General features: G+C 37.7%; 1 protein-coding gene across 2 annotated transcripts in view; it reads left to right on the top strand.

The window, feature by feature from the left end:
* The window catches only part of MDN1 (midasin AAA ATPase 1), a 214461-nt gene that overhangs the window by 166499 nt on the left and 32978 nt on the right, over positions 1–14984 (top strand). For both annotated transcript variants that reach the window (XM_007484319.3, XM_007484318.3), the window contains exons 71-79: positions 910–1019; positions 2669–2742; positions 3308–3503; positions 7800–7962; positions 9610–9756; positions 10442–10568; positions 11423–11528; positions 13256–13371; positions 14377–14871. In XM_007484319.3, the coding sequence (XP_007484381.2) occupies positions 910–1019; positions 2669–2742; positions 3308–3503; positions 7800–7962; positions 9610–9756; positions 10442–10568; positions 11423–11528; positions 13256–13371; positions 14377–14871 (1534 nt within the window). The remainder of the gene's footprint in view (positions 1–909; positions 1020–2668; positions 2743–3307; positions 3504–7799; positions 7963–9609; positions 9757–10441; positions 10569–11422; positions 11529–13255; positions 13372–14376; positions 14872–14984) is intronic.

Genomic DNA, 14984 nt, shown 5'->3' with positions numbered 1-14984 from the left:
TAAAACCAAAACCCCCGATCCTATACCCATATAGTGATAAATCATATGTTTTTCTTCTGTGTTTCTGATCCCATAGTTCTTTCTCTAGATGTGGATAGCATTCTTTCTCGTAAGTTCCTCAGTATTGTCCTGGATCACTGCATTGTTATTTGTAGCAAAGTCTACTACATTTGATTGTCCCACAGTGTTTCCCTTTCTATGCAAAGATATCTCCTGATTCTGTTCATTTCACTCTGCATCAGTCCATTGAGGTCTTCCTAGTTTATATAGAAGTCAAGCGGTTCATCATTCCTTATAGCACAATAATATTTTATCACCATCATATACCACAATTTGTTCAGCTTGCCTTCCTTCTTAGAATCAATACTAAGTCTTGGTTTAGAAGTGTAATGAGTGCTAGGCAATTTGGGGTTAAGTGACTTTCCCTAGGTCAAACAGCAAGGAAGTATCTGAGACCAGTCTTGAACCTAAGCCCTCCCGTATTCAGTCCTGGCTCTCTTACCAACTGAGCTAACTAGCTGCCCCTTTGCAGCCTATTTTCAATCAAATAGAAAGATGGACCATATTTGCTGGCTTCTGTCTTGTTTAAGGGATTATTTAGAAGATCCTTTCATGACAGTACTTCTGATTCTGCTTTTTCAAAAGGTGGGGGCAGGGCAAGAGCCACTCCCAAAGTAACTGAAGAATTCAGAAGACTTGATCTGGAAATCAAAGAGAAAAGTTCTTTGATGACTCTTAAGCTTTAGTAAAGTTACCAATAGATATTTAGCCTCTCCAGGCACACCATCTTTGAATCATATTGGAATGTATTGATCTTCCCAAACTTAAGGCCACTTTTGTAATGTGCTCTGAAGGAAAGTCTCCTTTTATAAACAGTTATTACCCTTTTCCCCCTTTTATTTCTTTCAGATTCATTGTGCAGTGTTCTTTGGAATTTGTACCATTATTATAAGCAGTTCTCAGGTAGAGTCCAGGCCCGAATTGAGGAACTTCGATCCCCACTAGAAAAAGAGCTAAAGGTAAAAGAAGTATTTGTCTTGGGTGGCTTATCAGAAAGACACTTTAGCAAATCAAAATTATTTTAGAGAACTCCTAAATTTTAAAATCATTGAATAATCATGAAGTTTTTATTAAAGAATAGTAATTTGGGACAGGGGAGGTCATTGCTATTGTAAAACAACACGATAAAATGTAGGTTTTAAGGTGAGTGGTTTCCTGTTCTGTGTCACACACCCTAGAGTTACATTTGTCATTGTCCTTCACCTTCATCCCTTACTGTCATTTTCCTTTTAGACTTGGATGAGCAAAGAGCTACTTTGCCATATTTTTTCTGTTTAAAACTCAAAGGATTATATATTTGGAGTTGGAAAGTACCTTAGTGATAGTTATCTTGCCCAATTTCCTTATTTTTAAAATGAATGAATTAAGGCCCAGAAAGTTCACTCAAGTAGTAGATAGCATAGCTGGAGTTCAAACTCAATCAAGAACTCTTTCCACTGAATCATACATAAGTTGTTTGTTATTGTTGTTTGTTTTAAACCCTTACCTTCTGTCTTGGTTCCAAGGCTGAAGAGTGGTAAGAGCTAGGCAAGGGGAATGACTTTACCAATTAAGCAAGGTGATAATAGGAATTAACTAATTCTATGGTTCCAGTGGTAAACTCTGGGCTGTAGGTACTAAGTACCAGGAAATGGGAATGCTCAAATGGATCATTGATTTTAATTGTAAAAAATAATCCATAGCTTCCATCGTAGAATCAATACTTTGTATTTGGTTCCAGGACAGTAAGGGCTAGGCAATGGGGGTTAAGTGACTTTCCCAGTACCAGATTTAAACCCAGGTCCAATCATCTCTAGTCTGGCTCCCAATCCACTAAACCATCTAGCAATCCACTTGAATTACCTTTAAACAAGCACTAAAATAACATAGGGTCCTCTTGGAGCAAGAGAGAAAACATGTGAAAGAACCTGTTTTTTTCTAATGCCACATGTAAAACATGGTGACCTTTCATTTAAACTTGTTTTTCTTGCCACACTCAGTTCAATGAAAACTGGACCTGCTTCTGGGTTGTATAAGCATCAGTAAAGCAGGTGCTGTGAAGAGAAGGTTGAGTTTAGAGTCAGCGTACTTAAATTTCAATATACACCTCTGTCACCTTATTACCTGTGTGATCTTAGGCAAATTACTTCTTTTTGAGCCTTAATTTCCTCATCTGTAAAGTGAAAGTGTTGGACTGTGCCCTCCAGAGGTTGGACTAGATCAGTAATGGGGGAACCTTTTGGGATTTTTTAGGGACCCCATGCCATGCACCCACAGCCCCCCATTGCATGCAGTGTGTGCTGTGAACCCCCCCACACACACACCCCCCATGCCCCCCTTTCCCCCACCCCGGTATTCACGGAAGGGGTTGAACTCCTGGAGGAGGCTCCAATGCCCTATACCTTTCCATAGTGTTAGGGGAGTGGGGTCGCCTATCAGCCGGCGAAAGCCAGGGGCTTATGCATGCCCACATAGAGTTCTGCCTGCCATATTTGGCACATGTGCCATAAGTTCAGTCATGGGACTAGATGGTCTCTGAGGTAATTTCCATCTCTTTAAATTTATGACCCTAAAACTAGACCGTATACCAAGTTTTATAAACAAGTTTTGATTTCTGCTTATATTACAGGAATTTGTTAAGATCTCCAAGTGGAATGATGTTAGCTTCTGGGCTATAAAACAATCTGTGGAAAAAACACACAGGTAGTAATAAAACTTTTTGAAGTTTTAAGTGGAAAATGAGTTGCGTTTTTATAAGGAGTGGCAAGTATGCTTATAATGAACTTGTGACAATGGTAGAACAATAGATGACGTTGGACTTCAGAAAGTTTCTAGACCCTTTGTATGTTCAGCATGCCTCAAGTACCTAGTATAGGGGTTCTTAACTTACTTTGTATCACTAAGTTTTTTGGCAGTCTGATGAAGCCTATAAATAGCTTCTCAGAATAAAGTTCTAAATGCATAAAATAAAACATAGGATTTCAAAAGAAACCAATTTTATTAAAATAGTTTTCAAAATTAAATACACAAATCTGCACACACATTCTTAGACCCAAGGTCAAGAACCCCTGACATAGTATTTGCTTCTGGAAAGTAAAAGAATACTATTTTGTGTATAAATGTGTGAATTAAATTTAAATTAAATAATTCAATTAAAATTTAAAAATTAAAATATGGATGTAAAGAGGGCAATTATGTAGACTTGATAAAGGTCTCTTTTTCTCTCTTGTTTACCTATCCCCTAATTGTTATTATTGATTGTGATCAGGACCCTCTTTAAGTTCATGAAGAAATTTGAAGTTGTCTTGAGTGAACCCTGCAGGCCTTCCTTGGTGGAAAGTACCCAGGAAGAGCAACTAGATTGTCTACAGAAGCAACCAGTAGCAGATGGGGAGAAAACTCCAATTCAGAATCTCAACAGCATTCTGGTGCAAACTCTTTTAGCTAGATCAGGCAGCACCCAGGTATGTACTCACTGACTTGTGGAAAATTTTGTATTGATTTTCTTACTTCTTCTGAATGACAGATTCCTGCCTTCTACACAGCTGTCTCTGTTACCCAAACAAGGAAATTAAAGTTTTTGAAGTATTGCTCTTAAAAGAAGTTTTAAGCCTTTGTTGTTTGCCCAACTAAGCACCTGACTCAGCAGAGCAGTAAGGCATAGCTCCTGTTGAGCTTAGTCTTGGGATGAAATGGGAATCTTCCTAGTAGGAGGACACAGTCATCCATGATGTTATTTACACCACTACATTTGGCCTCCCCATCAGTGAGGCTGTGCTGGGTGGTCATCGTATTTCAGATTGAGGGGGCCTGAGGAGAGCTTGGGGATAGAGAGAGCTTCTTTCACCTTCAGGTTTTATCTCAAGCACCACCTCCTACTGCAAGCCTCTTACATTACCTGTAAGGAATGGGTTCTTCCCTCTCAAATTATCATCTCTTTATATGCTAGAAAACCACTTCTCTCCAGCAACTCTTAGATGTCAGGGATCATTTCTCATTTTGTTTTGGAGTCTGTAAACCTTAAAATATCAGCTGCTATTAAAATATCAGTCTTTTAAAGTGATTTCCTTGTCACAAGTCTCTATTATTTAGCACAATGAATGTCTCACACTGAGGGTGCATTTCAGTCAATATTTGTTGGGTTGGACAGATCAGTGTTTCTCTTTCCCCTGTACCTTCTCGGTATAGTTATAAGAAGAACCAGAAGAATGAGTTTAAAAATCTCTGCCACCAAAATGGAGATAGATGGTGTTTTTGTTAGATGTTTCCATCTACTTGGGAGGTCTGTCAGAAGGAAAAATACTCAAAATGTATCTACTTGCACAACAATTTGACTGATTTCCCCTGAGTGTTTAATATTGTGTAACATTGAAAGTTTTTTAGCTTTCTTTTCTTTCTTTAAAATGAAAACAAGAAATCCATTTTTGTTTTAGTATTACTCATTTCCTTATTATGCCCACCTCTCCTCTCCTTTCTTTACCCACACATATAGAACCTTCTCATCTAACAAAGCAAAACATTTAAGCAAAACCAAGGAGAATAGGAACCTTATCTAATAGTGGCTGTGACATCCTGTACCAAGACGGAAAGAAATACATTTCTTCATTTGTTCTCCAAGTCGTAACAGTTAATCAGGATTTGACTGCATCTTCAGTCTTGCCTCCATCCCCTTCATTTACATTTTTTGTGTTTTCTTTCGAGCTCTGCTTGCTTTACACTTTATGAGTTCATAAAAGTCTTCCATGTTCAATCCTTTATTTTTCAGTTAATTCATGTATGTCAACCTTTAATAGGTTACTCCATCTCCATACCTGTCTCTTGTCTCTTGTCTCTTGTCTCTTATCTCTGACCCGATGGCAGAGAATTTGATTACCATTTATCCATTTTATTTTATTTTTTTCCTTTTTTTATTTAAAATATATTTTCATGGTTACATGAAAATATGTCCCCTTGCTCGTCCCCTCTCCCCCAATCCAACAGCATTTCCAATGTGTTATACGTGTATCATTGTTCAGAACCTATTTCCATGTTATTCATGTCTGCAGTAGAGTGACCTTTTAACATAAAAACCCTAATCATATCCCTAATGCATTTCCGTTTCCACAGTTCTTTCTCTGGATGTGGATAGTGTTCTTTCTTATAAGTTCCTCTGGATTGTCCTGTGTCATTCCATTGCTGCTGGTAGAAAAGTCAGTTACATTCAATTGTGCCATAATATATCTGTCTCTGTGTACAATGTTCTCCTGGTTCTGCTCCTTTCACTCTGCATCAATTCATGGAGGTCATTCCAGTTCACATAGCAATCCTCCAGTTCATCATTCCTTTCAGCACAATAATATTTCATCATCAACATATGCCATAATTTATCGAGCCATTCTCCAATCGATGGATACCCCCTCATTTTCCAATTTTTTGTGAAGCTATAAATATTTTTAAGTTTTTTTCCTTATTATCTCTTTGGGGTACAAACCCAGGAGTGGTATGGCCATGCCAAAGAGCAGGCATTCATTTAAAGCCCTTTGTACATAGTTCCAAATTGCACTCCAGAATGGTTGGACCAATTCACAAATCCACCATCAGTGTATTAGTGTCCCAATTTTGCCACATCCCTTCCAAAATTTATCACTTTCCTTTGCTGCCAAATTGGCCAGTCTGCTAGGAATAAGGTGGTACTTCTGAGTTATTTTAATTTGCATTTTCTAGTTAGGCAGGATTTAGAACACTTTTTCATGTGCTTATTGATAGTTTTGATTTCATCATGTGAAAACTGTCTATTCATGTCCCTTGACCATTTGTTGATTGGAGAGTGGCTTGATTTTTTGTAATTTTGACTTAGTTCCTTGTGTATTTGGGAAATTAAACCTTTGCCAGAGAGTTTTATTATAAAAATGTTTTTCCAGTTTGTTGCTTTCCTTCTAATCCCATTCATCCATTTTAGAATTAAAAGACTCTACTCTAACAGCAACTATTTGTCTTAGATTTGGAAACCTGATGCTTGAAACTTCTTTTCAAAAAAGCAAAGGGTAACTTTTGTGGAAAAGAGAAATGCTAAAATGAATGCAAGGACTGGATTTTGTTGGGTCATCTCATGAAAAGATGAGATGGAACACTGACTGCCAACGGGGGATGGGAATGTAACATTCCAACTAAGAAAAGGAGGAACAGTTAGAAGCTACTGTTTTCTCTCTCTAACTTGAAGAGGAAGGAGCAAGATTCTCATTGAGCCTACTAAGCTTCAATCTACTAAATCCCTCGTTGAGCAGGAAAAGATCCAGACTATCTATCTGTGTTACAGTGGTGGCTATCCCACTGACCTTTTCCCTTTGGGGAAGGCAATAGCCTATCCTTCAAAAGAGTCATTCAAAACTACATCTCTGAGACAAGATATACCATCATCTTGAATTTACAAAGACATTAAGATAGTCTGGGACTTAGTCCCCAGACTTGTGCTTCAAACCCCTGAAGACATCTATAGGAGGTGGATAAGTTAGGGATTTCCTGTTTCCTCTCTCCTCATTTATGCCCTAATCCCTTATCCAATAAATAGTTATTTTTACTTTACTGAAGACTTGGACATCTTAAATGTACCAGAAGGAGGATTATAAATACCTCAACTAAAGAAGAAAGAGACTGAAGGGGATTTTCTCTTACCCTTCAGATCTAGTCAGACCTGACTCCATTGTTCAAATAGCTCTTCCTGGGGGGAGGGAGAATTGGTGTTACTCTTTATCTGTTCCCTCTCTCTCAGGTATCTGTCAAAACTTTGGTTCCTTTTGATTGCCCACTAGTACACATTTCAGTTCAGGGCATAACTTTGGTAAATGCCTACATTTAAAAAACAAAAATAACCCCCCTCTTCCCAAGCCACCTCAAAATACATTAACTTAGCTATTTAGAGTGTACTGCTAGTAATACTACATCACTTACTTGTTACTTTATGGATCAGTTTATTTCAGAGGCCCATAGGTAATCAGGAAAATAAAAGAATGCTGAATTTGTAGTCAGAAAACCTAAGATTGAATCCTGTGTAACTTTGTGGCTTTGGCAATCCCTTTGACAGGGCTACAAACAATGATGATAATGATCTAGCATTTGTATAGCACCTTGAGGTTTGCAAGGGCTTTATTGATGTTATTTTACCGGTGACAAGTGCTATTGCTATCACCCCCATTTTGTAGATGAGGAAACTGAGGCATACGTGGCTAAATTACTTGCTCCAGGTTTAGTCAGTAAATGTCTGAGGCTAGATTTGAACTAGTCTTTCTTATTCCTTAAATCCAACATTCTAAGTACTGCACCATCCAACTAGGCCTCATCTGTAAAAGGAAGTCTTATACTAGAAAAACTCAGTGGGTGATCCCTTCCAGCTCACAGTCCAATCATTTCAATGCTGTTTTTCTTTTATTACTTGGAGAAAAAAAGCTACCATGTAACTCCTTTTTATCCATGCTAATCATTGTGTCTATACCAATGATTACTGTGGTGAAGATTGTCAATGTTATATACTGAGTCTGAGAAACATCCACTGCCATGTCTTTGAATTTCCAGGTCAAGAAGTATACACTTTGATTTTCTTATTTCTTTTCTTCCTTCCCTCCCTCCCTAAGACACTCAAATGCTTATACTGATTCTGAGGTGAAAGAAAGGATAGTGATATCCAACACTTTTTGAGTATTTGAGGCATGTGAGTTTGATAGAATATTATTGCTGGTTTGCTGTGATCTGTGTTGTTGGAGGTTATTCCCACCTGTGTTTTGCAGACTCTGCTTCCAGAATCCTTCCGAGATATCACTCCTTTCCCCTTGGAGGGCTTGCTGCAGGGCCGTTTGCCAAAGCTCACCAAACGAATGAAGAATATATGCATTAAAATCATGAAGCAGAGTTCGTTGCCTGACCTTGTGGAGAATCTTGATCATTTTACAGGTTGGTACATATGAGCCCACAGTAGTAAGGTAGATTTTATGGGCAGGAAATTCAGAAAGGTGGTGTGTGTGTTTTTTGTTTTTTTTTTTTGTGAGATAGATTCTACTACTTCTTGGGCTTCCTCATAGGCCCTGGTCAAAACAATTGATTAATTTTTAGCAACTAACAATTAAAGGGAGGAAGAGGAAGCAGGGTCCAGCATGAAACAGAAACAGATGTTAGTTTGGGGATTTATCTGTTTAGAACTTCAAAAACCACATAATTCCCTGAATTTTAACAGAAGGATGCATGGTGGTAAATTAGTTTTTGTCCTTTCTTCTTGAGGTGAGAGGTAGAAATGAACTTCAGGTCCTTAGGGGACACTTTCCCTTCCCCACACCTTCTCTCATTTTCATATGTTTAGTGTTTTCACTTTTCTTTTTCATATCACTATCACTTGTCAGTGACTCCCCAATTTTCCTTTATAATAAACAATGGGTGAACAGCTGTCCGCTCCCCACCCCACCCCCATCCCCCCATTGGCGTTATCTTAAAGTGGATGTTTCATTCCATATCTCCATATGTCTTTTACATGAAGTGAGTGATTTATCACCATTAAGGCCTTTGAAATCATTATTGATCAGAATTCTCCAGTCTTTTTGTTCTTTTTTTCCCCCTAGGTAATTCTCAGTGTTCAGGAAGCTTAAAAACCAGGGCCAGTGTAGCATACCAGGCATCTTAGCATCTGGGAAGTATGATTGATATATTGATATTGTATTACCAGACATATGGTCAGACCTCTTGATGTTCATTGTATGGAAAGTCTCAGTCCTAGGCACTAGCATAGGACGGGCAAATTCATGAGCCGGGCCTTGGCAGCCACTCTGCCTTTGCTCGGAGTACATTCATTGGCAAAGCGCGGGTTGACAGGCATGCCTAGGCTCGGAATACATTCATTTGCAAAGTGCAGGCTTGATTAATCTCCATCTCTTTGATCTTGTCATTGTCAATTCAACTAATGTTAAAGCCTATGTCATGTTACGTATTCATTGATCACCTCCCAATCCTCATTCCTAAAACCTTCAATAAATACTGGGGTAAAAGTACTAATCTCTCTCTTGTTTTCCTGGATCCTCGGAGTTCTTTCTCCTAACCACTTCTTCCTATCTAGGAGTTCTTACTCCCACATGTTTTCTTATTTCTCATGTTTCCTTTTAATTAATTATCCAAGGGATAACATTAAGGAGATGGCACTCTCCCCATATTTTTTAGTGGTTGTCTTTGAGTCTCTTTTATTCATCCATTCCTTAGTCTCCCTTCTCCTTCTCAGGTTATTACCTACAGGTAAAAATTATATAACAACCACGGGCATGTTGTTATAGCCAGTACCTCACAGAGCTCTGGCCTCATTCCATACTTGTAGTCCACTCCTTTTCCTGAAAGGAGGGAAGGATGCCTTATCATCAGACCTCCAATGTCCAGAATGGTCTAGGATTGTTTTCATGGTCTTACCAAGTACATTGTTTTCTTGGTTTATCAGATTTTGCATATTCGTTTATACAAACAGAATTTACTTCTATTGCTCTTTAAAGCACTCTTTTCTCCTTATTTCAAACAAGCTTAAACTTTCAGGTGTATTTTTTTTCTCTCTGACTTCTCTCCCTCCAGGTGATATTATTTCCTCAGTATGTGAACTACAGAGCTTAGCTGTGGACCCCAACACAGATAAGGAGAAGCAGAAATCAGAAGTCAAACACATTCTTTTGCAGAAGCAGCGGGCTCTATCAGAGCTTTTCAAGGATCTCATCAAAATTGGTGGGTCTTCATTTAACTATATTTCTCCAAAACATTTAATCCTTTTTGTTAGGTTTTAAATGGAATAAACATGGATTATATTTTCTGAGTTTGTATTTTTTAAAAGTACGTCTATGTAGATGTGTGTGCATATATATGTGCACACACATGAATATAGATGCTTATGCACACAACTAAATAATGAAGACAGTGTGGTATAGCTTAAAGCTGGCCTTGGAATTATGTTGAGGTCTTGACTCTTAGATATATTGTCTAGGTTACTCTGGACAAGGTACTTGATCTCTCATTGCCCCCACCCCTCTGTAAGACCATAATTGCTGATCAGCAGTTGCTGATTTGCATTGGTAGAGATAGCTTTCTCAACAGAAATTCTCTCTACCAGTGAACTGATAGATTTATTAACTTTCCTCCCATATATACATTTCCCTCTTCTCAAAAAGAAAGAGACTGAAATTGGAGGCATTTGGGATGCGGGTTTGGAAGGGAGATGATTACATGCCAATGATCTACAAATCATTGAATAGTAATATTATTGGATTCAGGTATTTGATTTCCATTTCCTGTGGGCATGTAGACAGTTTCTTTTTATCTGAATTAGTGCTGACACATAACCCTGTTGCTAACGATTAAAAGTGTTTGATGATTTTTATTTCCTTAAACTCATAATAAAAATTTCTTTTTTAAGGCTTGTCTTATCGCAAAGGCCTTGCTTGGGCTCGTTCCAATGACCTTCAAAATATCCTTCATCTGCACCCATTAGATCTTCACAGTGCACTGTCTATTGTTGGCAACACCCAGGGATCAGATGCAAGGTTTGTACTTTGGGGTAGAATTTAACTATAAATGATGCTTGTACATAAAATCTTTAGAATTGGTCAAATTGTTTTCTTAAAGATATTTTTAACCTCCACCCCCTTCTCTCCTGTCTAAGTGGTTCTGTATTTCTCTCAGATTATGTATATACAAAATCTTCAAAATTCTGAGTACATTTCTTGAACTATTTGCCTCTTAAAATGCTTTGTTTTATAGAACAAACCCCCAGGTAGTTTTATACTTTCTTCATTGTTTCTGAGACATGTTTTGACATTTGTTAACCTTTTAACTTCTAGTAACTAGAACTCAAAGATAGTAAGCATAAAATTTTAAATTTAATATTAATAATAAAAACATTATATTTTAAGAAATTTATTAAATATCATTCTAAATCAAGGAATAAGGAGAATACAAAATAAAAACCATGTGCCCATGACTGGTTAGCCATTTTGTAAATCCCCATCTTACCATCATCACTACTGATGCTACGTCATGCCAAAAAGAAAGGGAAGAGCCTCAACACCCACTCCCTTTATTCTCTGTCTTCAGGAAATATGTAATGACAGGAAGTCAGTGGGCTCTCGGGATATGTAGTTCTTTTTTAGGGTAACAGATTTTCAATTATACATAAGTTTGTCCAGGACAGCAAGTGTACTTCTACTTTGATTTTAAGATTGTATCATACAAAATGCTGAGCATATAGCAGGTGCCTATTTATCGAGTGACAATGATCAAATAAATTTAGACCATTGGGTATTTGGTATAACTGGACTTTCTGTTTATTTGGCATGGAACTTTCTTCAAGAACTGGGCCATAGCTTGAAGGACACCAACCATGCCTCTTCTCTTGCAGGCTGCTTGCAGAAATCTCTTCCTCCTGGGATGGGTGTCAGAAATATTTTTATCGATCACTTGCTCGTCATTTAAGACTTCAAGCAGCATTTTTGGCTCCTTCAAAGGTAAAAGAGGAAAGTTAGTAGCTAGAGTGAAAATTACAGGCTTTCTTATTGCTTCAACCTTTCAGAAATAGACTTAAAAAGATTTTTTTCAATAGGTAATAATTTAGCAATATTCATTAATGTGGATTTTATTTTTAAAAGCTTCCTAATTATTCACTGAAAGTGGAGGCAGCAATAACCATCTAGCTATCTATAAGCTTACAGAAAAATCTATTGAGAGTCATACTGACCTCAGAATTGTCTTAAATGTCAGCTTATTTACCATATTGGGCTTAGTTTAGGCTATCCCAAAGTGGGTTTTTTTTTAAGTGGAAGAATGGAAATATACATATGTGCATGTAAACATGATTAAAATTGTCATACTAAATATGTCTTTGTTGTTTACTTTGACTTTATTACTTTGTTCATCATGCTTTTATTCATTTAGAGTAAGATTATTTGCCATCCTTTTATTAATTGTGTGTGTGCGTGTGTGTGCTACACATTTTGTACCAGTCAGATCAAGGTGAAGAAACAGAACCTGTCTGTCTGTCAACTTAATATTTATTAAGTACCTGCTGTGTGCTAGGTACTGTGCTAAAGTCTAGGGAATAAAAAGGTCTAAGGAATAAAAAAGAAATACCTTCCTTGCCTGAGTTTACATATCAGGAGGAGACAAACTCATTCTTAAACATTCTAGCAATTATTAGCATTGATTTTTATATAGGTTTTGTTTTACAAAGTACTTTGCACATATTTTTATTCTCACAGCATTGGTGGGAAGCACTTGGCATTGTCAGCATTGATTAAAATCTACTATAGGGGCTACATGATGAGGATTCAGAGACAAGAATATCATAGTCTCCACTGTTATGTTTACATGTTCTCAGAGGAGATTTGTCCAGAAATAAGGGCAGCCAGGTCTCCATTAGTGTAAGTAGATTGTTCTTCTGGCCCTGCCCCTTCCATGACTGTAAGGCTCTGCCACCATGTGTGGGAGCTGAAGCCCAGGCTGGCATGGGATCCTGCCACTCACTAGCTAAGGAGTTGACTTTGTATGATACAAATTTATGTAAAGCAAGAATGGTCTGTATATGCTAAATAAAAATGAATGGCCATTTTGGAGGAAAGGTACAAGCAGCCAGGGAAATCAGGAAAGATTTCATGTTGATGGTGGTAATTCGCCTGAGTTTTGAAGGTGTAAGGGATTCTAGCAGGTTGAATTGAGGAACTGTATCTTCTAAGCATAAGGAAAAGCCAGTTCTAAAAACTCACAGACAAACAATGGGAATTTCTTGTGAGAGAGAGCAAAAATGGCCTGTTTGCCAATCAACATAGTATGTCATTATGAGTCATTATTTCACATGGAAGCAGTGTGATGCAGTAGAGAGGGCTTTAGATCCTGGGGTCAGAGTGAGGACTGGACTTACAGATTCCATTTCCATAATTTGTAATATGGTGTAACTTTGGATAAAGTCAGTCATCCTCTTTGGGCCCCAGTTTCCTCACCTGTAAAATGAGTGTTGAGTGAAATAATCTTTAAAATCTTTTCTAGCTCTAAATCCCATGATCTACAAGTCAAAACTATATTCTCAACAGATGTCTTTCAGTTTAGAAAACCTGGTCTGACATTTTCTGTGCCTAATTGTCAAACCTTCTCACTAGAGATCAGTGTGGTAAAATGGTTCTAGGATAATAGTTTCTACCACTGTTATTCTTCATGTGTCTATGTCACTTTCCACCTGCAGGAAATTGGAATGAGTATCATTGATAGATGTAAGGGATTCTCAGCACACCTCATGAAAACACTTATCCACCAGAGGAGTTCACTGACTGCCCTGACAGAACAGTGGATTATTCTCAGGTACAGACTACCAAACTTGGGTGGCAAATGGTGTGGAATGTGACTTTTTAGATGATTGAGAAGGAGTTGTATATTTAAATCAAAGAGTAATTATTGTGTTAAGATTAGATGAGTAATTGCTTTAGGTGAATATTATCCTTATGATAAGTTTGGAGATGTGTTAGAGATTTTTAGTAAGGCTTACAAAGAACTGCCCTGAATTGAATGTGAAATGACAGCCCAGATGAATCAGATTAAGAGCTTTTCTTTGTTAAATGTTGTAATGGTTAATATCATAATTTTATAAAGACTTTGTGTGGCCAACACCAAGCCATATTCTAGAGATCAGGCTTCCTGAGCCCGTTTTTGTTTACAGTTTATAACTGTGACAAAAATAATTCACATTTACCTAGATGCTTAAGGTTTTAAAAATATTTTCCCAGTAATCTGAGTAAGGTAACTTGGCCATGTGTACATTGCTAGTAGGGTTGAAAGGCAAGCTTATATCTTTGTAAGCCCAAGTAGCAGTTGGCCACTCTTTCATTTCATTGTTCTTAGCTGTTCCAGGTCTTTATAAGATGAGCACTTCTATGGAAGTTTGTGATAAATTACATATTCTTGGCTCAGAGGTTTGTCCTTGGTGTATAAAAATTATTTTGGTTCAGTCCAAACTTCTTACCATTCATTATGTTTACTTTAATCTTTTTCATTTTTTTTATTTCATAAGAAAAGAAATCTAGATATTCCTCAAAGAGCAATAGTCTCTAATATGTGGGAGGGTTATAGGAATTGGTAAGCAGACATTTACTTTTGAAAGTTCATGTTTAGGGTTATAGTGTATGCTTACAAACTTCCACAAACCATTTAACAATCCTATAATCAAAAAGCTTCCCACTCCAGGTCAAATAAGTCTGTTCTTTTGTAGAATATGCTATATATACACTTAGTCTGCATTAATAAATGAAATTGAATCGAAGTTTGAAGAAACTTTTTAATATGTTCTTTTGCTGGGTTTCTTTCCATTAGGAACCTTCTCAGTTGTGTTCAGGAAATTCATTCCAGGCTTCCTGGGTCTCATCTTGTGGCCTTCCCACCTCAAGATGGTGTTCAGCAATGGACTGAAAAACTACAGCACTTGTCCATGCAAAGCATGATAGTACTGGAACAGCTTTCCTGGTTTCTTCAGTGCTGTCCAAAGGAGCAGTCTCTAAGTAGTATGGATGACAAAAGCGGAGCAGATGGACTTTCTACTTCCCACTCTGGGAAAAGTTCTTCAGAAATAACTGAACCCATTCTGGGAGAGGCTTCTGGGGCAATGCCTAACATGATCGCACTAGAACTGAACTACCCATCTCCAGTGTTTGGAGATTACCTGCCTCCTGGGTGTCGAATGCGGAAATCAGACCAGTTATGGTACAGTTCAGTGATGAAAGTATCTGAGATGCTAACAACCATGAAAACTGTAAAAGCTGAAGTGGACAAAATCAGACAGCAGGCTTGTGAAACTCTCTTTCATTCTTGGTGAGTGGATAGCGCTATGTTGCCACTGCTCACTGTGCAACTGAAAGCTGTTGTCATGTGAAAAGAATTGGTATTCACCAATATGCAGAGTCTTTGCTTTGTACTCATTCACT

Source organism: Monodelphis domestica, chromosome 2 (genome assembly GCF_027887165.1).
Source record: "Monodelphis domestica isolate mMonDom1 chromosome 2, mMonDom1.pri, whole genome shotgun sequence".
In the NCBI taxonomy this organism is placed as follows: Eukaryota; Metazoa; Chordata; class Mammalia; order Didelphimorphia; family Didelphidae; genus Monodelphis; species Monodelphis domestica.
Note: the sequence above shows the minus strand (reverse complement) of the source record. Positions and strands in the feature narration are given on the sequence as shown.